Raw genomic sequence first — 27,620 nt, 5'->3', positions numbered from 1 at the left:
AATGTAAAATTTGCTTTCAGTTGCTCCATTGTATTTTAACATTTCCAGAACAAAGCAAAGGAACAATGGCCTGGACTTTCATTTGTAATCGCAGAGAAGCTATCAGCAATATCTGGCATCTGCACTTAATGGGAAAATTCAGAAGCTGTCACCAGTGATTCCTTGTTCCTCCACAGAGGAACCCCCCCCCCCCGGTCCCGACCCCTCGACTGCAAATCTTTAGATAATAATTTTTTCTTTTGCACTGTTAACCACTGAAAAAGTTGATCCTGACTAACAGGGTGTAACTGGGGAGCAGCCTAACTATTGAAAAACCACAGGGGTCTGGAATGCTAATCTTATATGTGTAATATCTAATTTTTCCATCATGTTATGGGTGGGGCGAGATGTGGGATAATTTTTCCCTTCTCATCTCTTTGCTGATCACAGCAAGATATATTTTGAAAAGGAGTGTTTTAAAGGAGTGATTGTTGTGACTTTAAAGAACAGAAATGAAATAAGCTTTCTTAGCAAATTTAAATTGAAAGAAACGATGAAAGTTTATTTCTCCCACCACCCGACATTAAATTTCAACAGTCACTCATCACACAGACTAGATACACACAAAATGATTTCTGAGATGTTACACATGCCTAAATCACTCAAAGGATGTGTAGCCATCTGGGTTGGCCACGTCCCGATTACAAAATGGACACTTTGCAAAGAATGCAGGGAAAATTGGACAATACCAAGAAAGCAAGCAGGTGCAAGATTTGTCTGTTGATTGGAGCTATAGCTCCCTGACAAGACCGAGACTGCAGAACCATCTACATACTAATGAGCCATCTCTGGGGACAAAAGGGTAACATTTAGGTAAACAATGCTAAGACAGACACTCCGGAGCCAGAGGAGACTAAAACAAAGCAGACCAATGGCCACCTAGGACACGCCCAGCAACCAGGGAACCCACCCCTCTATTGGAGGAAAATCGCTAAGAAAGATTGGGAAACGGCCCAATTAATTGGGGCCAAGTTCAAGGCCTGCCCAAAAGCGCGCAAAGCCCTTTCGAGTATAAAAAGGACTCCCCAAGAGAGAATCGCTCTCTTGGCCTTGGCTCTCAGCGAGGAGAGACTTGCCAAAGCTGCTCCAGACCAAGTAAGTTCCAAGTTAACGCACGCTACGAGATAGACGCTCTTAGTTGCTATCCTGTAAACAGCTTAACCCAGCAGCCTCAGAACCGAGCAACGGCCATTGTTCCTCTGACTGAGTGGGCACCCGAAGCTAAGTATAGGCTTTAGCAGTAGTGATAGTTTAGGTTGTAGAGTTTTATGCATGAGTATATTTGACCGTGTGTGTAAATAAATGAGCACTAACTGGTGTATCGGGTCTTTGATCAAAATTCAGTTTTGAACCTTGTGGCAGTATCGAGAGATACCTGGCGACTCTTGAGCAAACATAATTAAACAGAGCCAAATTAAGAGAGAACACAATTAGCAACAGATGGAAAAAAAGGTCACTTCTAATCAGTCTGCAAAACAATAGTTGAAATGTTGCAGACCTCAAGGATTCTGTTTGAAGAAAAATGAGGGCTAGAGTTTCTAGTGATGAATTCACACTGGTTCACCCTGAACAACAGCAAGTTACGGTTTTCCAGCTAAAGTTGGTTGAGCTCATCTCATGAAAAGCTAGATCCTGGCAGGTAAAACAAATAATACCCAATTCTTTGCTTAGGATGACTCCTGAGGAAGAGTTGTCTCTTGTGCAGGGCAGGAGACTTCTTTCCTCTAGGCTTCATATCCCAGAGTGATCTCCCTGCCCTATCCTTATGAATTAATAAAGTACATCCTGGTATGTCTGATCATAAGCCAGTTTCTCTCATGTAACAACTGTATGTTTTACATTTCCCACATAATGGATTGACAGCTGAGCCTCTGAAATGTCTTTATTTGAAATTCTATTCTCATGGTCCAGCAAGTCTAACAGTCATTGTCATTTAATTTTTTTCCCATTGATATGGTGAGGGGTAGTCAACCACTAGCAACGGCTGCACAGGCAGAAGAGCGTTGGGTGACCACCAGGAAGAGTAGACGACAGGTAGTGCAGGAGTCTCCTGTGGTCATTGTCCCCTCAAACAGATATACCATGTTGGATACTGTTGGGGAGGATGGCCTCAGTCGAAATCAGCAACAGCCATTTTTGTGGCACCATAGTTGGCTCAGCAGGGGAGAAAAAAGACGGAGAGCTTTAGTGATAGAGTACTCAATTGTAAGGGGAGCTACCAGGTGATCGTGTGGCCACAAACGAGACACTTGAATAGTATGTTGCCTCCCTGGTGCCCGGGTCAGCAATATCTCAGAGCAGCTGCAGGGCATTCTAAAGGGGGAGGGGGAGCAGCCAGTGGTCTTGATACACATCGGTGCCAACAACATGGGTAGAAAAAGGGATGAGGTCCTGCAACAAGAATTTAGGGAGCTAGGTGGATTGAAGAGCAGGATTTCGAAGGTTGTAATCTCTGGATTACTTCTCTGCCACGCATTACTGACTACAGGAATGGGAAGATAGGTCAGATGAGCCCGTCACTAAAGCGATGGTTTAGGAAGTGGGGTGGGGGGCTTTAGGTTTTTGAAACATCTGGACAGTTACTGCTGTAATTTTGACCCGTACAAACTGGGCAGGTTGTACCTGAACTCCCGGAACAGGTCCAGTATCCTTGCAGGTAGGTTTTAATTTAATTTGACAAGGGTGTGGGACATAGAGTAGATGTACAGTTGGGATGGAGGTTCAATCAAATATAGAAGGCAAACTGGATCAGTCCAGCAGGCAGAAAAGCCATGGGCACAAGGCACATGGAAGGATTGGAAGGCTAAATTGCATCTATTTTAATGCAAGGAGCCGGTCTTAGAATGTTGGTCAGCACGTGGTAATATGATATTTTTGCAATCACGGAGACATGGAGGCACAGTGGTTAGCACTGCTGCCTCACAGTGCCAGGGACCTGTGTTCAATTCCGGCCTTATGTTACTGTCGGTGTGGAGTTTGCACTTTCTCCGTGTGTCTGCATGGGTTTCCTCCAATTTCCTCTCACATTCCAAAGATGTCCAGATTAGGTGGATTGGTCATGCTAAATTGTCCTTTAGTATCCAAAGATGTGCAGGTTAGGTGAATTGGGCATTCTAAATTGCCCCTTAGGGTCCAAAGATTTGTGGACTAGGTGGGGCTATGAGGTTACAAGGATAGGGCGGGGGAGTGGGCCCACATAAGGTGCTCTTTCAGAGGGTCGGTGCAGACTCAATAGGTTGAATGGCCTCCTTCTGCACTGTAGGAATTCTGTGAAAAGAGGGAAGGACTGGCAACTCAACATTACAGGATTCAGAGGTTTCAGGCGTGATGGGGAGGTGGGTGGTGTCAGAGAGGAGGGGGCATTGCATATTGATAAATGAGAGCACCACTGCAGTCGGCACAGTAGCACAGTGATTAGCACTGTTGCTTCACAGCGCCAGGGACCCAGGTTCAATTCCCACTTGGGGCACAGTCTGTGCGGAGTCTGCACGGTCTCCCCATGTCTGCATGGGTTTCCTCCGCGCGCTCTTGTTTCCTCCCACAAGTCCCGAAAGACATGCTGTTAGGTAATTTGGACATTCTGAATTCTCCCTCTGTGTACCCGAACAGGCGCCAGAATGTGGCGACCAGGGACTTTTCACAGTAACTTCATTGCAGTGTTAATGTAAACCTACTTGTGCCAATAAAGATCATTATTATATGTACCCGAACAGGTGCCAGAGTGTGGCGACTAAGGGATTTTCACAGTAGCTTCATTGCAGTGTTGCTGTAAGCCTACTTGTGACAATAAAGATTATTATTATTAATGAGGAAGGATGTCTTAGAAAGCTCTTCAAAATGAGGCCATATGAGTTGATCTTAGAAATAAAAAAAAGGGGCAATCCCTTTGCTGTGGATTATACTACAGGCCTCCCTACAGTCAGAGGGAGATAGAGGAGCAGATGTGTAGGCAAATCACAGAGGTGTGCGAGAGGAATTGGATTAGTAGTAGGAGATTTCAACTTTGCCAATGTTAATTGGAGTCGTCCAAGAGTGCAAGGTTTAGATGGAGTGGAATTTTTAACGTGCATACAGGAAGAGCTTTTTGCACCAGTACATAGATAGTCCTACTACGGATGGGGCACTGCTAGACCTAATCCTGGGAAATTAAGTCGGGGCAAGTGAGCATTCTGGGGATAGTGCCCATAATTCTGTAAGTTTCAAAGTCATTATGGAAAGGGATAAGGATAATCCAAAAATCAAGTGTCTGAATTGGGGGAAGGCCAATTTCAATATCATTAAACAGGATCTGGCAAATGTAGACTGGGAGCAGCTACTAGCAGATAAATCTACATTTGGAAAGTGGGTGTCTTTTAAAAGTGAAACAGCGAGAGCTCAGAGCTAACATGTTCCTCGACCAATGAAGGACAAAGGTGGCAAGTCCAGGGAACCCTGGATGTCAGGTAGAGGGTTTAATAAACAAAAATAGGAAGCATATGGTAGATATAGAGCACTATAAACAGGGGAGGCACTTCAGGAGTGTGGGGAGGGTGCTTAAAAATAAATTAGGAGGGTAAAGAGGGGCCACAAAATATCATTGGCAGATAGAGTTAAGGAAAACCCCATGGCATTTTAAAAAAAGTATATTAAGAGCAAGAGGATGACCAAGGAAAGAATGGGCCTCATTATGGAGCAAAGGGGCAATCTGTGTATGTAGCCAGAAGACGTGGATGAGATCTTAATTTAATATTTTTCATCTGTATTCACTAAGGAGAAAGACATGGTAGTTGGGAGATTTCAATTGGGAGGGTGAAGTTCTGGAGCAAGTTAAGATTAATAAGCATGAGGTAGATGATGTTTTAGCTTATTAGATAAGTTGCATAAATCCAGTGCCTGGTGAGATGTATCTGACTGCTGTGGGAGGCAAGGGAAGAGACTGCTGGGACCCTGACGGACAGATTTAAATCTTCATTGGCCACAAGTTAAGTGTCAGATGACTGGAAGATAGCTAAAGCGATAACTTTATTCAAGAAGGGCATCAAGGATAAGCCAGGTAATTACAGGCAAGTTACTCTAACTGGGAAATTACTGGAAATAATTCTGAAGGTCAGGTTTAATCTGCACTTGGAAAGGCAGGGACTGCTCAAGGAGAGTCAGCACGGATTTGTTGGTGGGAGATCCCGTCTAGCGAATTTAATTGAGATGTTTGAAAAGGTAACCAAATATATTGATGAGGGTAGCGCAGTGGTTTACATGGACTTCAGTAAGGCCTTTGACAAAGTACGACATGGAAAGATGGTCCAAAAGGTCCATGGGATCCAAGGCAAGGTGGAAGATTGGATCCAAAATTGGCTTGTTAATCGGAGGCAAAGGTGGAGGGTTGCTTTTATATTGGAAGCTTGTGACCAGCAGTGTGCTACAGGGATGGTGCTGGGACCCTTGCTGTTTGTTATCTACATTAATGACTTGGATGTGAATGTAGATGGAAGTTTGCAGATGACACAAAAAAGGGGGGGGGGGGGAATGATGTGGTAGTGAGGATAGTCGTAGGCTACAGGTTGATATTGATCAGCTGGTAAGTTGGGCACAGCAATGGCAGACAAAATTTAATCCTAATAAGTGTAAGGTGATGCACTTTGAGGTCAAATAAGGGTAGGATATACACAATGTAAGGTAGGGCCCTAGGGAGTATTGAGGAACAAAGGGACCTTGGTGTAAAAGTCCATAGATCCCTGAAGATGGCAGCACAGAAAGATAGTGTGATGAAGGCATACGGAATGTTTGCCTTCATTAGCCAGGGCATAGAATATAGGAGCAGATAAGGATGTGACTGCACTATAGAGGGTGCACTGGAGATTCATCAGGATGTTACCTGGATGGAAAGTTTCAGCTATGTGACTGGATAGGCTGGGTTTGTTTTCCCTGGAGCAGAAGAGGCTGAAGGGGGATCGGATAGAGGTACACAAAACTATGAGAGGCATAGATAGGGTAGATTGCAAGAACTATTTCCCCATGGCAGAGGTGTCTAAGACCAGAGGGCATAGCTTTAAGGCGAGGAGTAATTGGTTTAGAGGGGACCCGAGGAAACTCCCAGTGAGTGGTGGAATATGGAAAGCACTGCCTGAGTGGGTGATTGATGCAGGTACTCTCACAACATTTAAAAAGCATCTGGACGTGCATTTAAATTGACAAGGCATAGTTGGCTATGGGGTTAGTATAGATTGGTATCTGATGGTCGGCATAGACCTGGTGGGCCAAAGGGCCTGTTTCTGTTATATATGATTCTATGAGCACCTGGGAACAAATTTACGGTTTAAATAACTTCTGAGAGATATGTTCAGACATGTCTGTTTCTGTGCCTGTACAGAAACCACAAATGAAGTCACCTGACTCTCTGGAGTCTATGTTTGACAGCTTTCTATGGTGTCCTTTTTTCGATGTTGCTTTTTAAAAGTAATGTGCCAATCTCCCAATAAGCTTTACAGTCATATCACTTGACAGTAACAGTTAGTTTGAGGTGGTTTGTGTGAATTAAGTTTCAGTTGGGGAACATTTAGGGAAGAGTGATAATTTTGTCATAAAGTTTAGATTAGCTACAGAAAAGGTCAAGGAGCAATCTAGAGTAAAAATCCCTAAGTGGAAAGGGGCCAATTTCAGTGAGGAGAGAACAATAAATCCCAAGTAAATCGGAATCAAGTAGGTGAGCAGAACTGTAATTGAACAATGGGCAACATTTAAAGATGTTTTGGTAGAGTCAAAGGAAAAAAGTAGGGCAGTCAAAACAAGCGCTCCCTGGATGATGAAAAAGTGAACAGTGTAATAGAGCAGAAAAAAGGGACACAAAACAGATGTCAGGTTGATAATATAAGTGAGAACGGTACTGAATTAAGAAAATTCTGGGGGGAATTGAAAAAGCAAATAAGAGGTAAAGAGGGAGAATGGGAAGAAACTGGCAGCTAACATAAAAGGAAATCTGACAGCCTTCCATTGGCATACGAGCAGCAAAAGGGTAGTAAGAGGAGGACTGGGGCTGATTGGGGACCAAAAGGAGATCTACATATGAAGGTAGAGGGCATGGCTGAAGTACCTCCAATTTACTTTCCAAGGAAGCAGATAAGGTTGACGTTATAATGAAAGAGGAGGTAATTTGATGAACTAAAAATTGATGAATTATTAATTGACGAATTGTTATTTATCTGTCTGGGCGGAGTCTGCACATTCTTCCTGTGTCTGCGTGGGTTTCCTCCGGGTGCTCCGGTTTCCTCCCACAAGTCCCGAATGACATGCTTGTTAGGTGAATTGGACATTCTCAATTTTCCCTCAGCATACCTGAACAGGTGCTGGAGTGTGACGACTAGGGGATTTTCACAGTAACTTCATTCATAGAATCATAGAATTTACAGTGCAGAAGGAGGGCATTCGACCCATCAAGTGTGCACCGGCTCTTGGAAAGAGCACCCTACTTAAGCCCACACCTCCACCCTATCCCCGTAACCCAGTAACTCCACCTAACCTTTTTGGACACCAAGGGCAATTTATCATGGCCAATCCATCTAACCTGCATATATTTGCACTGTGGGAGGAAACCAGAGCACCCGGAGGAAACCCACGCAGACAGGGGGAGAACATGCAGACTCCGCACAGACAGTCACCCAAGCCAGGAATAGAATCTGGGACCCTGGAATTGTAAAGCAACTGTGCTAACCACTGTGCTACCGTGCCGTCCTCTGTGCTTCTGTGCCGCCCTGTAGTGTTAATGCAGGCCTACTTGTGACAATAATAAAGATCATAATTATGATTATGAAATGGAGCTACTATCAAGGCTGGCTATACAAGTTGCTAGACTAGATGAGCTGCTGAGGGAAGCACAAGTGGAAATTACAATGTAGGGGTAGTGCAAGAGAGCTGGTGAAAGTTGTCCTAACAATGATGCAAGGATAAACCCAGCAACTACAGGCCAGTCACTTTAACCTCAACGATGGAAAAGCTTTTAAGATATGATAATCTGGGACAAAAACAGCCACTGGGACAAATATGGATTATGTAAGGAAACCCAGCTGGATTTGTTAAAGGGAAATTGTGTACAACTAACTAAACTGGTATTAGAAGGGGCAGCACGGTGGTCCAGTGGTTAGCACTGCCGCCTCACGGCGCCGAGGCCTGGGTCACTATCCATGTGGAGTTTGCACATTCTCCCGGTGTTTGCGGGGTTTCACCCCCACAACCCAAAGATGTGCAGGGTAGGTGGCTTGGCCCCTCTAAATTGCCCCTTAATTGGAAAAAAAATGAATTGGGTACTCTAAATATATATTTTTTTAAAAGAAGGTTGATGAGGGCAATGCATTTGATACAATGCATATGGAATTTGAAAAGGCTTTGATAAAGTACCACATAGGCTTGCCAGCAAAGTTGAAGCCTCGGGAATAAAATATTAGTGACAGCATGGACACAAAGGTAGCTCAGGGGCAGGAAACACTAGTGATGAAAGGTTGTTTTCAGACTGGAAGGATGGAAGGAGGAAGTGGGGTTCCCAAAACATTGGTACTAGGACCACAGCTTTTCTTTATCTATAATAATAGTGTAGTTGTGTGTGTACAGGGCACAATTTAAAAAATTGCAGATGAAGCAATAGCATATTTTGAGTAGAATAGTGATAGCGACATCAAAAAGGCACAGAGAGGCTGATGGAGTAGGTGGATATGTGACAGATAAAATCTAATGCAGAGAAGTATGAAGTGATGCATTTGTTACCTTTAGCTGGACCATTCCAATACATTCCTGACTGGTCTCCCATGTTCTACACTCCGTAATTTGCGAAATCATCCAAACCTCCACTGCCTATGTCTTAACTTGCACCGCGACCTGTTCATTTGCTACCATCGTGTTCATTGTCCTACATTGGCCCCTGATTAAGCAATGCGTTGATTTTAAAAATGTCATTTCCGTTTACAAATTCCTGCATGCCCTAGCCCCTCCCCTCGCTCTGGAAGCTCACCTAGTCCTATAAGCCTCCAAGATACAAGAACTCCTCCAAATCTGGTGTTGAGGATCCTGGATTTCTATTACTCTGCTACTGGCAGCAGCTGTCAAATCCTTAAGCTCTAAAATTTCCTCCCTACACTTTGTAGTGATATCATGGTTGTGTTGTAATTCACCGACTGACTACTAGGAGTCTCACTGGTATATAAATGAATGTTAGAGTCAGGTGACCCCACAGAATGGCTGGAGAAAGTTGGGAGAGAGGTTGCTTGTGCTTACTGTTATTTATCTGTTGTTTTGTATATAGTTTACCCACAGTTAATGTTGATAAATTGTTTATAGCTTTAGCTACAAGTGTTCTTGCAATATAAATCAGGCCACCCGACAGGTAAATTACATGGTACCTGGGTTGGATGGTATTAAAAACTGGAAAAAAACAAGCCTGCCACAAGGTCCACAGGGTTTTGAAGATTTTTGCAGACTGCAAGAATGCAGTCCTTGGAGCCACCAATGAGTCCCAGATTTCATGGTAATGTGGACAGCAACTGGCGTGTGTTTAAACAACAATTTGATCTGTTTCTTACTGCAGTAAATTTAGAAGATCAATCAGATTCAAAGAACAATACAGCACAGGAACAGGCCCTTCGGCCCTCCAAGCCTGCGCTGATTATGTGTCCTATCTAGACCAACCGCCTGTATCTTTCTATACTCCGTCTCTTCATGTGCCTATCCAAATAAGTCTTAAAGGTCGCTAACGTATCTGCCTCACTTGGCAGTGCATTCCAGTGTAAGGGAGCGATGCTCCTAACAGCGGCAGGGCCCAAAGTAATTGCTGTGTTTAATATCTTTACATTTGCAAACAATGAAGATAGTTAAAAAATTTGCAAAGTAATTTGAAGATTTGATGCCCATTGCAGCCCCAGAAAGAATTACATTTATGAACGCTATGTGTTTAGATCATGTTCACAGAAGGCAGGGAGTCCATAGAACATTTCATCACTGATTTAAAGTTAAAAGCTAAATCTTGTAATTTTTCTGCGGTGGAATCTTCCATGATTCGGGGCCAGATTGTGGTGAACGGTTGCTGAGGGAATCGGAGCTGTCTTTGGAACAAACAGTTAAGATTTGTCAAGCTCATGAGCTACCAGCACAGCAATCTAAGATTTTTCTCAGTAATGGCAGCGTTTTCTTGGAGGAAGACACTCCCGGTTGCCGCCCTTTATCCAAAATGGCGGGAAATTTAAAAAAAAAAAGGCAGGAACGTTACTGCAGATCCTCGCACACCAACAGGTTAAAAATCAGGACAAAGTATTTCTGTGTAAAAGATGTGGTCAAAGGCACAAATTAAGGCAGTGTCCAGCGTTTGGCAAGTTTTGTTCCAGATGCAAAGGAAAAAAAATCAATTTGCGTAGAATTGTTACTATAAGTTCAACCTCAGATCAGTCAGCACAGTAGAAGACACAGTCTCCACTGATGAAACATCATTGTTCGGTGGAGTAATAACAGAGAAGAAGAATTGTTTGGAGACATCAAAAAATTCTCCAGCACTTAAAAAATGCAAACTGATACTCCATTTAAAATAAATGCTGTTGATGAGGACAAATGGCTGCTACCACTTGAAATGAATGGTACAGTGGTTCAATTGAAGTTAGACACTGGTACCAAAGCCAATTTAATTAGCAAGACTGATTTTAAAAATCTAAAAATTCAGACGATTAGAAGAAATCACAAAACATCTGAGAGATTATAATGGTTCAAGCATTACATGTTATAGTGCTTGTGATCGGATTCAGGTGGTGAAGAACATAGTTTATTCTGTCCCAGTCTATATTATATCGGAGGGCTTGGATTCATTATTAGGTGATCAGTCCTGTGACGAATTAAGTCTAGTGCAGTTGGTATAGAGCATCCACAACAGATTGGATCAACAATCAACGATTCGGAGAACAGTATCAGCAAATTCAGCTATCTGTTCACAAGTTTTGCTACGCTACCATTCACCACCAAGATACAACTCAAAGAGGATGCAAACCTGTGATACAGGCACCAAGAAGAGTACCTGCATGTTTTCAGGATCACCTCAAAAAGGAGCTAGGCAGAATGACAAAATTGAAAGTAATCAGAAAGATAGAAGAACCTACCGACTGGCTAAACGCCATGGTTTGTGCAAAGAAAAAGAATGGCGATATTCGCTTATGCATCGATCCTAAAGATTTTAACGAGAATATCAAAAGAGACTATTACCAAATACCAAAGCATACGGAAATCATCTGAGATGGCTGGTGCACAATTTTGTACAAAACTTGATGCATCTCAATGTTTCTGGCAACTAAAGCTAGAGGAACAAAGTACAAAATCTGCACTTTTAATACACCATTTAGACAGTACTGTTTTCTGCGAATGCTGTTTGGCATAATTTCAGCATCAGAAATTTTTCACCCTGCCATGGAGCACATAATCGAAGGCATCAAAGGTATTTGTGTGTACATGGATGATATAATCGTTTGGGGCTCAACCATGGAAGAGCACAATACGAGGTTGCTTAAAGTTCTAACGAGCGTCAGGAGAAATGGGGTGAAGCTCAACAAGCAAAAGTGCCAATTTGGAGTAACTGAGGTCACAATCCTAAATGACAAGCTCTCATTGCATGGCACTGAACCTGACAAGGATAAAATCCAAGCAATTCTCAACATCACACGACGACAAGAAAGCCATCTTTTTTTTAAAATTTAGAGTACCCAATTATTTATATTTTTCCAATTAAGGGGCAATTTAGCATGGCCAATCCACCTAATCTGTACATCTTTGGGTTGTGGGGTAAACCCACGCAGACATAGGGAGAACGTATAAACTCCACACAGACAGTGACCCAGGGTCGGGATCCAAGAAAGCCAACTTAAGAGTGATGGGTATGATCAATTTTATAGGGAAATTCATTCCAAACCGGTCAGCAAAAACAATACATCTACGTCATCCCCTGCACAGGACAGATTTCACTTGGACTAAGCGAAGCTCAAGACTTCACTAACCACCACGCCAGTTCTCACATTTGTTTGACCCGTCTAAGCAGATTAACAAGTGTCAAGAGACGAGTCCAAAGATGGTCTGGGAGCAGTTCTTCTGCAACTCGAGCATGATAATTGGAAACCAGTATGCATCACGATCCATGACAACATCAGAGCAGAGGTACGCTCAAATCGAAAAGAATGCCTAGATTTAGTTGTAGGCTTGGAGAAATTCCACGACTGTGTCTATGTACTTCCAACTTTCACAGCTGAGACAGATCATTGTCCTCTGGTTATCATCAAAAAAAGCTCAACCATATGTCTCCGTGCACTCGGAGGTTAACGATGAAGCTATGACTTCAATCTCAGCTACACACCAAGCAAATATTTGTTCTCAGCAGATGCATTATCGAGAGCGGCGATACAAAGTATTAGTAGTGTAATTGCTGCAGATGTGGATCTTCATGTCAATTTTATTTCCACACTACCAGTAACAGATACAAAAGTACATGAGATCCAAGAAGAGACCAGGAAGGTTCAAACTCTTCAAGAGGTGATGAGGAATATTAACTTACACTGGCCAGGAGGTCAATGTATGGAGTTCAACAATAAAAGATCTGAACTCAGTATCATTAATGGACTGGTACTTTGTTTGAACACTATAGTCATACCTCAATCTCTTCACAAGATGTACTGAAGAGGATACAGGAAGGACATCTAGGGATTGAAAAATATTAACGGGGAACTCGTGTCTCTGTTTACTGGCCAGGTATAAACCAGGATATTGACAGGACGGTCAGTTGTGGCACGTCATACATATTGTTGCAAGCAAACAAGAGAACCGATGCAAATATCTGATTTACCTAGCGCTCCATGGCAGAAAATAGCTATGAATCTCTTTCACCTACGAGGGAAAGATTATTTAATGATCATAGACTACTTTTCAAACTATCCAAAAATGGCTCTACTGTCAAGCATAACGGCAAGCAGTGCAATACTGCATACCAAGTCAATTTTTGCTACACACGGAATTTCTCAAGGTCCTTGTTTTAGCTGTAAAGAGCAGCAACACTTCACAGTCACGTATGATTTCAGTCACGTCATGTTGAGCCCGTTGTACTCTCAAGCCAATGGAAATGCCGAAAAAGGTGTACATATGGTTGAGCAATTGTTGAAGAAAGCAATGGACAGCCAATCTGATCCATATCTCACACTATTGAGTTAGAGAGCGTCACCGTTGCCACATGGTAGATCGCCAGAGTTACTCATGAATAGAAGGTTGCGTACCACACTTCCACACTTGGCAAAGGAGGAGGAGAATGCAGTGGTACTGCAGGAAATACAAAACATTAAAGCAAAACAAAAGCAGTTCTATGATGGAGTGTCTAGAACTTTACCACCTCTCAGTAATGATGACATTGTGAGAGTAGAAGATTCAGGCAATTGGTCGAGAAAAGACATTGTACTTGACGAAGTAGCACCTCATTCCTACAATGTACAGACAGAGGATGGGTTGGTTTTAAGAAGAATTCGTTGCAGAGAAGGCTTTCACAAAACGTGATGGATGATGAACCTACATCAGAATCAACGTCAGCTGCAGCGTGAGATAGTTCAGCAGTTCCTGAGCATGAGAATGTCATGGAGAAGAACATCAACTCACACTTGCCCAGAGGTCAATGTATGGAGTTCTACAATATAAAATCTGAACTCAGTATTATTAATGGAGTGGTACTTTGTTTGAACACTACAGTTATACCTCAATCTCTTCGTAAGGATGTACTTAAGAGGATACATGAAGGACATCTCGGGATTGAGAAGTGTACAAGGAGAGGTTGTGACTCGGTTTACTGGCCAGGTATAAACCAGGATATTGACAGGATGGTCAGATGTTGTGACACACGCCAGAGGCATCGTTGCAAGCAAACAAGGGTGGCAACACTTCGCAGTCACGCATGATTTCAATCACATCAAGTCCGTTGTACCCACATGCCAATAGCAAAGCCGACAAAGGTGTACATATTGTCACGCAATTATTGAAGAAGGCAATGGAGGCCACTCTGATTCATATCTCGCACTATTGAGTTACAGAGCGTCACCATTGCCACATGGTAGATTGCCAGCAGTTATTCATGAATAGATGGTTGCGTACCACACAACCACACAAAGAAGGTGGAGAATGCAGTGACATTGCAGGAAATGCAAAACATGAAAGCAAAACAAAAGCAGTTCTATGATAGATTGCCTGGAACTTTACCATCTCTGAGTAGCGATGACATTGAGAGAGTAGAAGATTCAGGCAATTGGTCGAGAAAAGCCATTGTACTTGAAGAAGTAGCACCTTGTTCCTACAATGTACAGACAGAGGATGGGTTGGTTTTCAGAAGAAATTGTTGCGCACACTTGAAAACCAGAGAAGAATTTCATCACAATGTGATGGGTGACGAATCCATGTCAGAATCAACGTCAGCTGCAGTGTCAGATAATTCAGCAGTTCCTGAGCATGAGACCGTCATGGTGAACATTGAATCTACAACTTCTGAGCAGCAAGGTCAAACTTTGGGATCTCAACCAGTCAGAAGAAAACCTGATCGACTCAATTTGTAGATTTGGACAATTTGGACATACTATGCTTGCTGTTCTTGTGTGTGTGGATATAAAACCAAAGATAAAATGCTGGAAAATCTCAAGCAGCTCTGGCAGCATCTGTAGGGAGAGAAAAGAGCTATCGTTTAGAGTCCAGATGACCCTTTGTCAAAGCAATATATATTTGTTGAACCAGTTTAAAAAAAATTTTTTAAATTAATACTGATGACTCATTATCATCAGTATATTTACATGAGCCAATGTATTAATTGATTCCATCAAAGGAAAGGGGTGTAGTGATATCATAGTTGCGTTGTAATTCACCAACTGACCACTAGGAGCCTCACTAGCATATAAATGAATGTGAGTCAGGTGACCTCTCAGACGACTGGAGGAAGCTGGGAGGGAGGTTGCTTGTGCTTGATCTTACTGTTATTCATCTGTTGTTTTGTATATAGTTTACCCACAGTTAATGTTATCAAATCGTTTATAGGTTTAGCCTCAGGGTGTTTAAAGTGCTTTACAGCCAAATTGATAGCTTTTTTTCCCCTAGTGCAGCCACTATTATTTTGTTAGACAACTCTAGAAATCAGGCCATCCGACAAGAACATTACACTTTCTTTCCTCCTTTAAGATGCTCTTTAAAACCTATCTCTTTAATGAAGCTTTTGTTGAACTGCATTAATTTCTCCCCCATTTAGCTCAGTGTCAAGTTTTGTTTCGTATAATGCTCCTGCAAAGTGTCTTAGTATATTTCAATACGTTAAAGGCACTATATGTAAATACAAGCTATTGTTATTGCAAACACGAACAACTGCACTATCAGATCCACTGTGCAGCCAAACATAATACAGTCGTCATGCAAAAAAGATGACTATAATGCCTCACGGTGTTCAAAGTGCTTTCCAGCCAAATTGAGAGCCCCCCCTCCCCCGAGTGTAGCCACTATTATTTTGTTAGACAACTCTAGAAATCAGTTGGTGACAACTCTAGAACCAGTTGGTGTACAATCAGGTTTCACAAATAGCCGGGAAAACCGTGGCAGGGTGTGCTGTCGGTGGGACTGTAAGATCCCGCCAGCGTGAATGGCCCAAAAGTCGCAACCAGCATTAGTCACAGCTTAGGGCACATCCAGTTACAGTGAAAATAGGAGACCGATAGGAAAGCAACTTCAAAGTCTCCATCAACCACCATCAAGCAATTAATTTGGGACAGAAAGGTAATAGTAACATAAATAATGGAGAAATTGAGAGAGCAGTCAAATTAGTTGCATAGGTTATTGACAATCATGGCGACAAACATAATAAACTACGTGTGTAATGCCTTTACTCACCTTAACAGATCTTGTGGTACGGCCTGTTCACAGTTTCTGAATGTTTTTACTGTTTCAGTTCGACTGGCTTTCCTGTAAGGGGAAAACGTCAAACTATCAGATACCTTAATAATTCTGATGGATCAAATTTGAAAATAAGCTGGTCAAGCAAGGGAACAATTTTACACGTATGAATTAGGTGGAGTAGGACACTTGGCCCATTGAGCCTGCTCTGCCATTCAATAAGATCATGACTGATCTGATTGTAACCTTGTTATGGAATATTATTTTGCATCCTCTTATTTAACTCCATTGCTGAGGTTATCAGTGAGTGCTGTCATTAGTTGTTGTTACCTGTGCATATTCGTATTTAACAGTCATTAGTTCTGATACTATTCTGTTACTATCATTTTGACATTTAACAAGCTGCTCTCATTTTTGAGTCCATATGTTATTTTAAACTTCACTATTTTGATATACTGTTAAGCAAAGATATCAAGGGATATGGGTCAAAGGCCATGAAGTTAGGCCACAGAACAGCCATGATCTCATTGAATGGGACGATAGGCTTGAGGAGCTGAATGGCCTTCTTCCGTTCCTATACATATATTAAAGATTAACTTTCACAATATATTTCAACTATTTTTTTTGTGGTCAAGTTAGCAAATCTTTTTGGTGACAAAAAAATCCTTCGAATTTCAGCACATTCAACACACAGTTTTGCTAAGTTTACCGACGGAAGATAAGTTAGCAGCACCATCATTATATTTGGGTCTATCAATGAGTTTGTGGAATAGAACAAGAACTGGACTGAATATGTGGAAAGATTGGAACACTTTTCCTTGGCAAACAGAATCACAAACTAGGCTAGCAAGCCCTCAATTCTCCTATGTGTGTGGGGCGAAGAATTACAAGCTGGTGAGAAATTTAGCTACGCCACAGAAAATGTGGGACATTTCATTTGCAGATTTAGTTACACATGTTCAGAATAACCACTGTCCTAAGTCCTCCGTTTCAAATTCCATATATTTTTGGAAGATGGGACTATGCTGAACTGCACCAGCACTCTGAATATTGTAAGTTTGGAGCAGTTTTGGAAGATATGGGGCGGGATTCTCCGTAATTGTCCGCCGACCGGCGCCAAAAACGGCGCGAATCATTCCGGCATCGCGCCGCCCCAAAGGTGCGGAATTCTCCACATCTTGAGGGGCCGAGCCCTTACCTTGAGGGGCTAGGCCCGCGCCGGACTGATTTCCACCCCGCCAGCTGGCGGGAAAGGCCTTTGGTGCCCCACCAGCCGGCGCGGAAATAACTTTGCCAGGCGGCGCATGCGCAGGAGCGACAGCGGCCGCTCACGGCATCCCCGCGCATGCGCAGTGGAGGAGGTCTCTTCCGCCTCAGCCATAGTGGAGACCATGGCGAAGGCGGAAGGAAAAGAGGGCGCCACGGCCAGGCCACCGTGGGGGCATCCCCCAGGGCCAGATCGCCCCGTGCCCCCTCCAGGACCCCGGAGCCCACCCGCGCCGCTGTGTCCCGCCGTCCCAAAGGTGGTTCAATCCACGCCAGCTGGCGTGGGTTGACAGCGGCGGGACTTCGGCCCATCGCGGACCGGAGAATCGCCGGGGGCGGGATTCACGCCGGCCCCCGGCGATTCTCCGACCCGGTGGGGGGTCGGAGAATCGCGCCCATGCTTCTGAACAGACTAATTTATGGCATTAACAGGAACAGCATTCATTTGCGCTTTCTGGGAGAAGCCACATTTACTTTTAAGAAGGCTCTAGAAATCTCTCACGGTATGGAAATTGCTGTCAATAACACAAAAGATATTCAGAAGGCCAATGGCAGCCCACAGGCAGGTGCACTGCATCAAGTAAAAAAAAAATCAAGCTTCAAGTAAAAAGGTGAATTCAGTCAAGTGTTTTAGGTGTGAAGATTCACACTGTGTGAATCCCTGGAAGTTTATGGATGCTTTTTGTCACCAGTGCAACAAGAAGGGGCATTTAGTGAAGAAGTGCCAGGATGCTAAGAGAAATTCGAAGGCTGAGCAAGGAACTTCAAATGCAACGAAGCCAAAGTCGAGGAGCACAATTACGACATATTAAAATGAGTGTGGACGTGCAGAGCCTATTTATGCTACAGTGAAAGCCGATGGGCAGAAAATCAAGATGGAAGTGGTTCAGGAGTCTTTGCGTTGGTAATCAATGAGGGGACCTTAACCAAAATCTGGGGCTATAAGCAGGCGCCAGCCCTTACTCAGACAGGAATCAACTTTCGGATGTACATCGGCGAGACCAAACCATCGCTTGGCGCCTTAGAAGTGCAGTACGAAGTCTTACAACACCAGGTTAAAGTCCAACAGGTTTGTTTCGATGTCACTAGCTTTCAGAGCGCTGCTCCTTCCTCAGGTGAATGAAGAGGTCTGTTCCAGAAACACATATATAGACAAATTCAAAGATGCCAAACAATGCTTGGAATGCGAGCATTAGCAGGTGATTAAATATTTACAGATCCAGCAATGGGGTAACCCCAGGTTAAAGAGGTGTGAATTGTATCAAGCCAGGACAGTTGGTAGGATTTTGCAGGCCAGATGGTGGGGGATGAATGTAACGCGACATGAATCCCCGGTCCCGGTTGAGGCCGCACTCATGTGTGCGGAACTTGGCTATAAGTTTCTGCTCGGCGATTCTGCGTTGTTGCGGGTCCTGAAGGCCGCCTTGGAGAACGCTTACCCGGAGATCAGAGGCTGAATGCCCTTGACTGCTGAAGTGTTCCCCAACTGGAAGGGAACATTCCTGCCTGGTGATTGTTGCGCGATGTCCGTTCATTCGTTGTCGCAGCGTCTGCATGGTTTCGCCAATGTACCACGCTTCGGGACATCCTTTCCTGCAGCGTATGAGGTAGACAACGTTGGCCGAATCGCACGAGTATGTACCGCGTACCTGGTGGGTGGTGTTCTCACGTGTAATAGTGGTATCCATGTCGATGATCTGGCATGTCTTGCAGAGATTGCCATGACAGGGTTGTGTGGTGTCGTGGTCACTGTTCTGAAGACTGGGTAGTTTGCTGCAAACAATGGTTCGTTTGAGGTTGCGCGGTTGTTTGAAGGCAAGTAGTGGGGGTGTGGGGATGACCTTGGCAAGATGTTCATCGTCATTAATGACGTGTTGAAGGCTGTGAAGAAGATGACGTAGTTTCTCCGCTCCGGGGAAGTACTGGACGACGAAGGGTATTCGGTCGATTGTGTCCCATGTTTGTCTTCTGAGGAGGTCGGTCCGGTTTTTCGCTGTGGCGCGTTGGAACTGTCGATCGTAGTCGAGTGCCATATCCCGTTCGTACGAGGGCATCTTTCAACGTCTGTAGATGTCTGTTACGCTCCTCCTCGTCTGAGCAGATCCTGTGTATACGGAGCGCTTGTCCATAGGGGATGGCTTCTTTAATGTGTTTAGGGTGGAAGCTGGAGAAGTGGAGCATCATGAGGTTATCCGTAGGTTTGCGGTAAAGCGAAGTGCTGAGGTGACCGTCCTTGATGGAGACGAGTGTGTCCAAGAATTCAACTGATTTCGGAGAGTAGTCCATGGTGAGTCTGATGGTTGGATGGAACTTATTAATGTCATCGTGTAGTCGTTTCAGTGATTCTTCGCCGTGGGTCCAAAGGAAAAAAATGTCATCGATGTATCTGGTGTATAACATCGGTTGAAGGTCCTGTGCGGTGAGTAGGTCTTGTTCAAACTTGTGCATGAAGATGTTGGCGTATTGGGGTGCGAACTTGGTCCCCATGGCTGTTCCGTGCGTCTGGATGAAGAACTTGTTGTCAAAGGTGAAGACGTTGTGATCCAGAATGAAGCGGATGAGTTGCAGAATTGCGTCTGGAGATTGGCAGTTGTCGGTGTTGAGTACTGAGGCTGTTGCAGCAATGCCGTCGTCATGGGGGATGCTGGTGTAGAGTGCCGAGACGTCCATTGTGACAAGGAACGTTCCTGGTTCAACTGGTCCATGGGTGCTGAGTTTCTGTAGGAAGTCCGTCGTGTCGCGACAGAAGCTGGGTGTACCTTGTACGATGGGTTTCAAGATGCCCTCGATGTAGCCAGAGAGGTTCTCACACAGGGTCCCATTGCCTGAAACGATAGGGCGGCCTGGTGTGTTGGCCTTATGTATTTTCGGGAGGCAGTCAAGGGCATTCAGCCTCTGATCTCCGGGTAAGCGTTCTCCAAGGCGGCCTTCAGGACCCGCGACAACGCAGAATCGCCGAGCAGAAACTTATAGCCAAGTTCCGCACACGAGTGCGGCCTCAACCGGGACCAGGGATTCATGTCGCATTACATTCATCCCCCACCATCTGGCCTGCGAAATCCTACCAACTGTCCTGGCTTGGTACAATTCACACCTCTTTAACCTGGGGTTACCCAATCTCTGGATCTGTAAAGATTTAATCACCTGCTAATGCTCGCATTCCTAGCATTGTTTGGCATCTTTGAATTTGTCTATATATGTGTTTCTGGAACATACCTCTTCATTCACCTGAGGAAGGAGCAGCGCTCCGAAAGCTAGTGACATCGAAACAAACCTGTTGGACTTTAACCTGGTGTTGTAAGACTTCATACTGTGCTCACCCCAGTCCAACGCCAGCATCTCCACATCCTTAGAAGTGGCCATTGCATGTAACAACCAAGAAGCAAGAGCACGGCTCCATGGCACGGGCCTAGTCTGCCCGGGTGTGACTGGCTCAGGAAAATGTAGTTGAACTGGGGTAAGATAAAGCACACAAAAGTGAGAAGATGTCATTCAAAAATATTGTGAGGATACGTTGCGGGGCACTACAGTTAATAGTCTGTAGATCCTCCTGCTACTTCTCGTTTTTGCAAATTGAGGACAGTGCGCCACGCCATGAAAGGCAAAATGGAGGAGGTGTTGTCGGAGTCATCAGTGTTACTATGCAAATCGCAGTGCAATCACAAAGACTGATGCATAATAAAGGCATTAGTTTAATTATATTTTTGTCTTTAATCCCCTTAAAATGTGTGTGTGGGGGAGTGTTTTTTTAAAAAAATATGTTTTATTGAAATTTTTTTCCCAAACAACAATTTTTCCCCTCTTACAAAGCAAACGCAACAATAACAATACAGAAATTTTTAACAATACACAAGTAGCAAAACCCCTTTATCTTTGACCTAAACTAAACCCCCCTCCCCCTGGGTTGCTGCTGCTGGTCATCTGTCTTCCCTCTAACGTTCCCCTAGGTAGTCGAGAAATGGCTGCCACCGCCTGGTGAACCCTTGAGCCGATCCTCTCAGGGCAAACTTTATCTGCTCCAGTTTAATGAACCCCACCATATCATTTACCCAGGCCTCCAGTCCGGGGGGTTTCGCCTCCTTCCACATGAGTAGGATCCTGCGCCGGGCTACTAGGGACGCAAAGGCCACAACGTCGGCCTCTTTCGCATCCTGCACTCCCGGCTCTTCCGCAACTCCAAATAGAGCTAACCCCCAGCCTGCTTTGACCCGGGCCTTCACCACCCGCGAAATCACTCCCGTCACTCCCTTCCAATACCCTTCCAGTGCCGGGCACGCCCAAAACATATGTGCGTGGTTTTCCGGGCTCCCGCCACACCTACCACATTTGTCCTCCACTCCAAAGAACCTGCTCAATCTTGCTCCCGTTATGTGTGCTCTATGTAGCACCTTAAATTGAATCAGGCTAAGCCTGGCGCATGAGGAAGAGGAATTTACCCTGCTTAGGGCATCAGCCCACATACCCTCCTCTATCTCCTCTCCTAGTTCTTCTTCCCACTTTCCTTTTAGTTCGCCCACCGACTCCTCCCCCTCTTCCCTCATCTCTTGGTAAATCTCTGACACCTTGCCCTCTCCGACCCTCACCCCTGAAAGCATCCTGTCCTGTATCCCCCGTGTCGGGAGCAACGGAAATTCCCTCACCTGTTGTCTAGTAAACGACCTCACCTGCATATATCTCAAGAAATTTCCTCGGGGCAACTTATACTTTTCCTCCAATGCTCCCAAGCTCGCAAAAGTCCCATCTATAAATAAATCTCCCACCCTCCTAATTCCAAACTGGTACCAGCTCTGAAATCCTCCATCCATTCTTCCTGGGGCGAACCTATGGTTGTTCCTGATTGGGGACCCCACCAGGGCTCCCCGCACCCCTCTCTGTCGCCTCCACTGTCCCCAGATATTCAATGTTGCCGCCACCACCGGGTTCGTGGTAAACTTTTTAGGTGAGATCGGTAGCGGCGCCGTCACCAGCGCCTCTAAACTCGTCCCTTTACAGGACTTTCTCTCCAGTCTTTTCCACGCCGCTCCCTCACCCTCCATCATCCATTTACATATCATTGCCACATTGGCGGCCCAATAGTAATCGCCCAAGTTCGGTAGTGCCAATCCTCCTCTGTCCCTACTACGCTGAAGGAACCCTCTCCTTACTCTCGGAACTTTCCCTGCCCACACGAAGCTCGTGATGCTCCTGTCTATTTTATTAAAAAAGGTCTTGGTGATTAGTATAGGGAGACATTGAAATACAAATAAGAACCTCGGGAGGACCATCATCTTAATTGCTTGCACCCTGCCCGCCAGCGATAGAGGCTGCATGTCCCACCTCTTGAAGTCCTCCTCCATTTGTTCGACCAACCGTCAGATTAAGTCTGTGCAAGGTTCCCGTGTGTGGGAGTGTTATAGTGTTATGAACATACATACATCTTATTTTAGTCAATTGTTGATGTCATCAGTAAGTGTTGTGACATTAGTTTTTCTTACCTGTGTATGTTCATATTTAACTACCGTTAGTTCTGATTCTATTCTGTTATTTCAATGTTTAATTAGCTGCTCCTGTTTTTGTCCATAGTGTATTTTAAGCTTCACTGTTTTTATATATTAAAGATGATCAATTTTCACAATACGTTTCGACTACCTTTTGGTGGTCAAGTTGCCAAAACTTCAACCCCACATTCCTGCCTACCCGATAACCTTTTGTTAGGAATAGATTAAAAGACATTCCAATTACACGTCAAATTGATGTTAAGTATCCAATAATTGACACTTATATGTAAAGGGTTGCAGGTGGCACATGTGGTGGTGATAGAGTTTTGTATAGATTGTGTTCAAGGAAAATAAAGGTGTTTGGGAAAGGAGCAGAACTCTTGACTCTTTACTCAACAGCAGCCAGAAGCTAACACCTTTCACCCCCTTATTAATAAAGAATCTACCTAGTTCTACCTTAAAAATATTGAAATACGTTGCTTGCATTGCCTTTTGAAGAGAGTTGCAGGGAATCATGGCCCTCAGATTTAAAAAAATACTCCTCCTCTCCATCTTAAATGAGTGACCCCTTACTTTTAAATAGTGATCCTTAGTTCTAGATTCTCTGACAGGGGTAATATGGTCCCCACATTCACTCTGTCAATATCCCTCAAGATCTTAAAGGTTTTGATCAAATTGCCTCGTACACTTCTAAACTCGTGGATAAAAACGTAACCTCTCCAACCTTTCCTCATAAGACAACCTGCCTATTCCTGGCATTAGTCTAGTAAACCTTCTCTGAACTGCTTCTGACACATTTACATCTTTCCTTTAATAAGGAGACGCGTATTGTGTACAGTATTCCAGACGTTGTCTCACCAATGCCCTGTACAACTGAAGCATAACCGTCCTACTTTTGTAATCAATTATTCTCACAATAAACAATATCATTCTATTAGCTGTCTTAATTACTTGCTGTACTTATATACTAGCCTTTTGTGATTCATGCACTAGGACACCAAGATCCCCCTACAACTCAAGAGCTCTGTAATCTCTCACCTTTTAAATAAGCTTTTTAAAAAAATTCTTCCTGCCAAAATGGGACAATTTCATATTTGCCCACATTATACTACATTTACCAGATTTTTCCTAACTCACTTAACCTATTTATGTCTCTCTATCGTCTCCTTATGCCTCTTCATGCAAAACATATTTCTGATAACCCCTAAGTTGACACCATTTCTTCTACCAGTACAAGCAGTGTGATCCACTGGATGAGATTCAAACAAACTATTCTTGTTCTCAGCGTCATGGAAATTCAGTGATCAGAGGCCCACTCTTCTTCAGTGAGGGAATTAAATTCAAAGTGTGAAGTACTGCTAAACACTATCCTATAGCCATTTTCAGAAAGTACATTCACAGATGCTGACAGGAGACCAGGACTCACTGATGCCTCATGGCATACAGAGAATGGGAAATGAGGAAAGAAAATAAATTAACCACCATTACATCAAAAGTATCTGATCATCAAATCTAAAGCCTGAAGAAAATGAGACAGAATATCTTAACACGCATCTCTTTTTGAGACACTTAATGTGCTAGGCCATCCCGAATATATTTCCTTTCAGGTATTAAAAATTATACTATAAACCATTATTGCTCTTTAATGCACTTACTCTAATAATGGTTTTAAAATTAATACCAATGCTTTATTTAGGCTAGAAAGTAGCATAAGCTGGTTTGATTTAAAATGATGCACCAGGCAGCAAAACATCACAATATATTTTTCGATTAAATGGAAAAAATGAACATTTCTGAATTAAGTATCGTTTTTAAAGATCAAAATTAGTTGTCAACATGCCTCTTGAAAAATAGGAACTTTGGAAGAGGTTAGTTTGTGTGTATGTATACGAGCCACATAACTCATCAATTTACACTTTGAATATAGCCTCTCTTGCACTAACTAAATGTCATGTGGATACAATTAACTTTCAATATATCAAATACTTCCTATTTTAGTGCAGCAACTTCAAACTGCAGTAATATTTGGTGCTTACTAATTGGAGTCCAATATTCTTTCCGGCTGTCCTGGCCTGCCCATAGCTTTACACTGTCACGTTGTCTCTGGGCCACATTCGACTGCTACTAGTTATTTAAATGCCCTGGTCTGAATGCATTCTGAAAACTGTAATCTGATTTAAGGCTATGGAGTTTAATTCAGACTCCACGTATGAAAGGCAAACTTCATCTGTACGTTAAACAACCAACATGTTTCCTTTTCTTACTCAATGAACATCGCGTGTCCCTTATTCTGCGGATTCTAGGTGGATTTTAATTTCACTTGGGTCCATAAATGGATGTAACAAGAGAATAATCACCAAAACTACAGACAGAGACCAGTTGTACTTGATACTCACTGATAATGTGCTAGGGCATTTCAAACATTTTGAAACTCTGATTAGAAGCATCGGTCAGAAAGGAGGAGTGTTATTTTGATACTTTAATAAGGAAAATGGTGCAGGTTCTATTTTTGCGCCTTTATGGTGGATCTGGACTCAGCTATACATTAACCAATGCACAGGGCGGATAGTTAACTACTCAATGCAGAAGATAATAGAATGGTTAGAGCACAGATTGCCATTTTGCCCATCTTGCCCTTGCTGGCTCTCTGGAAGAATGTCTCATCTCGGCCCACTACTCCTCTCCCTTTTATATGTAGTACTGCAATTTATTTTGCTTCAGTTAATTGATCTATGAAGCCCTGGAGACAAAGTAATGGCTTAAATGATGGCTTCTAAGTGCATTCATTGATTTTTCCCCTACTTTTTGGCTTATTTAATTGATATGTGGCTTCAATTGTTTGCCTCTGACATATTCCTTCAACTAGATTTTAGCAAAAGTAGTACTAATCAGGCCATACAGTCTGAGTTGGCGTACAAGGATGAAACCAACTGAAACACTAAAATTCTTAAAAGTCAAAGTTATGTTCCAAGGCAAATTATACTCACATGTACATAAGTCCATATTGGGGTGGACCTTCAATCTTTGGTCCTGATATCTTTTGTAGCCACTCAGTAAACAGTTCCCTGGGTGACTGTCTTCTTGGCACCCTTGGGAAATTAAAATAAACATAAGTGACTTATTATGCAAAGCTTGTTGAAATATTATTGATTTTATGACCAGAAACCAAGTAAAATAAAACCTTTAAATTTGAAATTTTTTTTTGTTATTATTAATGGAGTTGTATATAATCATAGAGCACCATGCAGACGGAGGCAATTTGGCCCAGCGAATCTGCACCAAGCCTCCGAAAGAGGGGTCCACTCCTCCGCCCACCCCCATAATCCTGTAACCTAACCTGCACATTCCTGGACACAGAGTGGCAATTTAGCATGGCCAATCCACCTAAACTGCACATCTTTGGACTGTGGGAGGAAGCCAGAGCACCTGGAGAAAACCAATGCAGACACTGGGAGAACATGCAAACTCCAGACAGACGAGGCGGAATTTAACCTGGATCCCTGGCTCTGAGATAGCAGTGTTGACCACTGTCATAATGCCACGCATATATATTACACTAGTATTCAAATCGTTTTGAAACTCAGAAATATTTCATACTATTCATTACTTAAAAAGCACACAAGCTAAACCCTACTAAACAGTTAAATCCATAGACAAAAATATTGAGCCTGAGCTATATAACATGCTTTCAAATAATGGCAAGGAGCTGCTTAACGTCATTTATACACAAATGCTACTGCAACTTCGGGCAAGGGCAAATGTGCCATTAAATGTGAAAATTCAAAAGCTGCTGAGAGATTCACCACTGTTATTACTGGTGATAAAACAGCATGTTACTGTCTGTTACATTAAATGTTGGGCAATGCTATATTTGCATGGTACAAAGATACAAACTAAACTTGACACAATGTTGTATTGTCCGACTCAGTCTGACTGCACATTAAATATAGTGGTAAATGTTAATTACTGCCAGTTAATCTTTTTCACCTGGAAAATTAGCCATTATAAGTGTGGTGTCACTTTCTTCTTGATTTAAAAAACATTTTTAAATTTTACTTTTTCATAACTTTCTTCGGTTGCCTCTTTTTTTTTCTGATGTGGAGATGCCGGCGTTGGACTGGGGTGAGCACAGTAAGAAGTCTTACAACACCAGGTTAAAGTCCAACACGTTTGTTTCGAACACTAGCTTTCGGAGCACTGCTCCTTCCTCAGATGAATGAAGAGGTTTGTTCCAGAAACATATATATAGACAAATTCAAAGCTGTCTGACAATGCTTGGAATGTGAGCATTAGCAGGTGATTAAATCTTTACAGATCCAGAGATAGGGGTAACCCCAGGTTAAAGAGGTGTGAATTGTCTCAAGCCAGGTCAGTTGGTAGGATTCCGCAAGCCCAGGCCAGATGGTGGGGGATGAATGTAATGCGACATGAATCCCAGGTCCCGGTTGAGGCCGCACTCATGTGTGCGGAACTTGGCTATAAGTTTCTGCTCGGCGAATCTGCGTTGTCGGGCGGCCTGAAGGCCGCCTTGGAGAACGCTTACCCGGAGATCAGAGGCTGAATGCCCTTGACTGCTGAAGTGTTCCCCGACTTGAAGGGAACATTCCTGCCTGGTGATTGTCGCGCGGTATCCGTTCATTCGTTGTCGCAGCGTCTGCATGGTCTCGCCAATGTACCACGCTTCGGGACATCCTTTCCTGCAGCGTATGAGGTAGACAATGTTGGCCGAGTCGCAAGAGTATGTACCGCGTACCTGGTGGGTGGTGTTCTCACGTGTAATGGTGGTATCCATGTCGATGATCTGGCACGTCTTGCAGAGATTGCCAATGCAGGGTTGTGTGGTGTCATGGTCACTGTTCTGAAGGCGGAGTAGTTTGCTGCAAACAATGGTTTGTTTGAGGTTGCGTGGTTATTTGAAGGCAAGTAGTTTGGGGGGGGGGGGGGGGGGGGGGGGGG

At 43.6% G+C, this 27,620-nt stretch overlaps 1 protein-coding gene across 5 annotated transcripts in view; it reads right to left on the bottom strand.

The window, feature by feature from the left end:
• Positions 1-27,620, bottom strand: part of prkdc (protein kinase, DNA-activated, catalytic subunit) — a 344,146-nt gene that overhangs the window by 25,905 nt on the left and 290,621 nt on the right. For 4 of the 5 annotated variants that reach the window (XM_072467803.1, XM_072467800.1, XM_072467801.1 and 1 more), the window contains 2 exons: positions 25,652-25,753; positions 15,919-15,990 (listed from right to left, as the gene is read on the bottom strand). In XM_072467803.1, coding sequence (XP_072323904.1) covers positions 15,919-15,990; positions 25,652-25,753 — 174 coding nt within the window. Of the gene's footprint in view, positions 1-14,627; positions 14,706-15,918; positions 15,991-25,651; positions 25,754-27,620 lie in introns of all 5 variants that reach the window. The other variant, XM_072467802.1, reaches the window with a different exon arrangement.

This window comes from Scyliorhinus torazame, chromosome 11 (assembly GCF_047496885.1).
Source record: "Scyliorhinus torazame isolate Kashiwa2021f chromosome 11, sScyTor2.1, whole genome shotgun sequence".
NCBI classification, from domain to species: Eukaryota; Metazoa; Chordata; class Chondrichthyes; order Carcharhiniformes; family Scyliorhinidae; genus Scyliorhinus; species Scyliorhinus torazame.
This window is presented reverse-complemented; position numbering and strand designations above follow the sequence as displayed.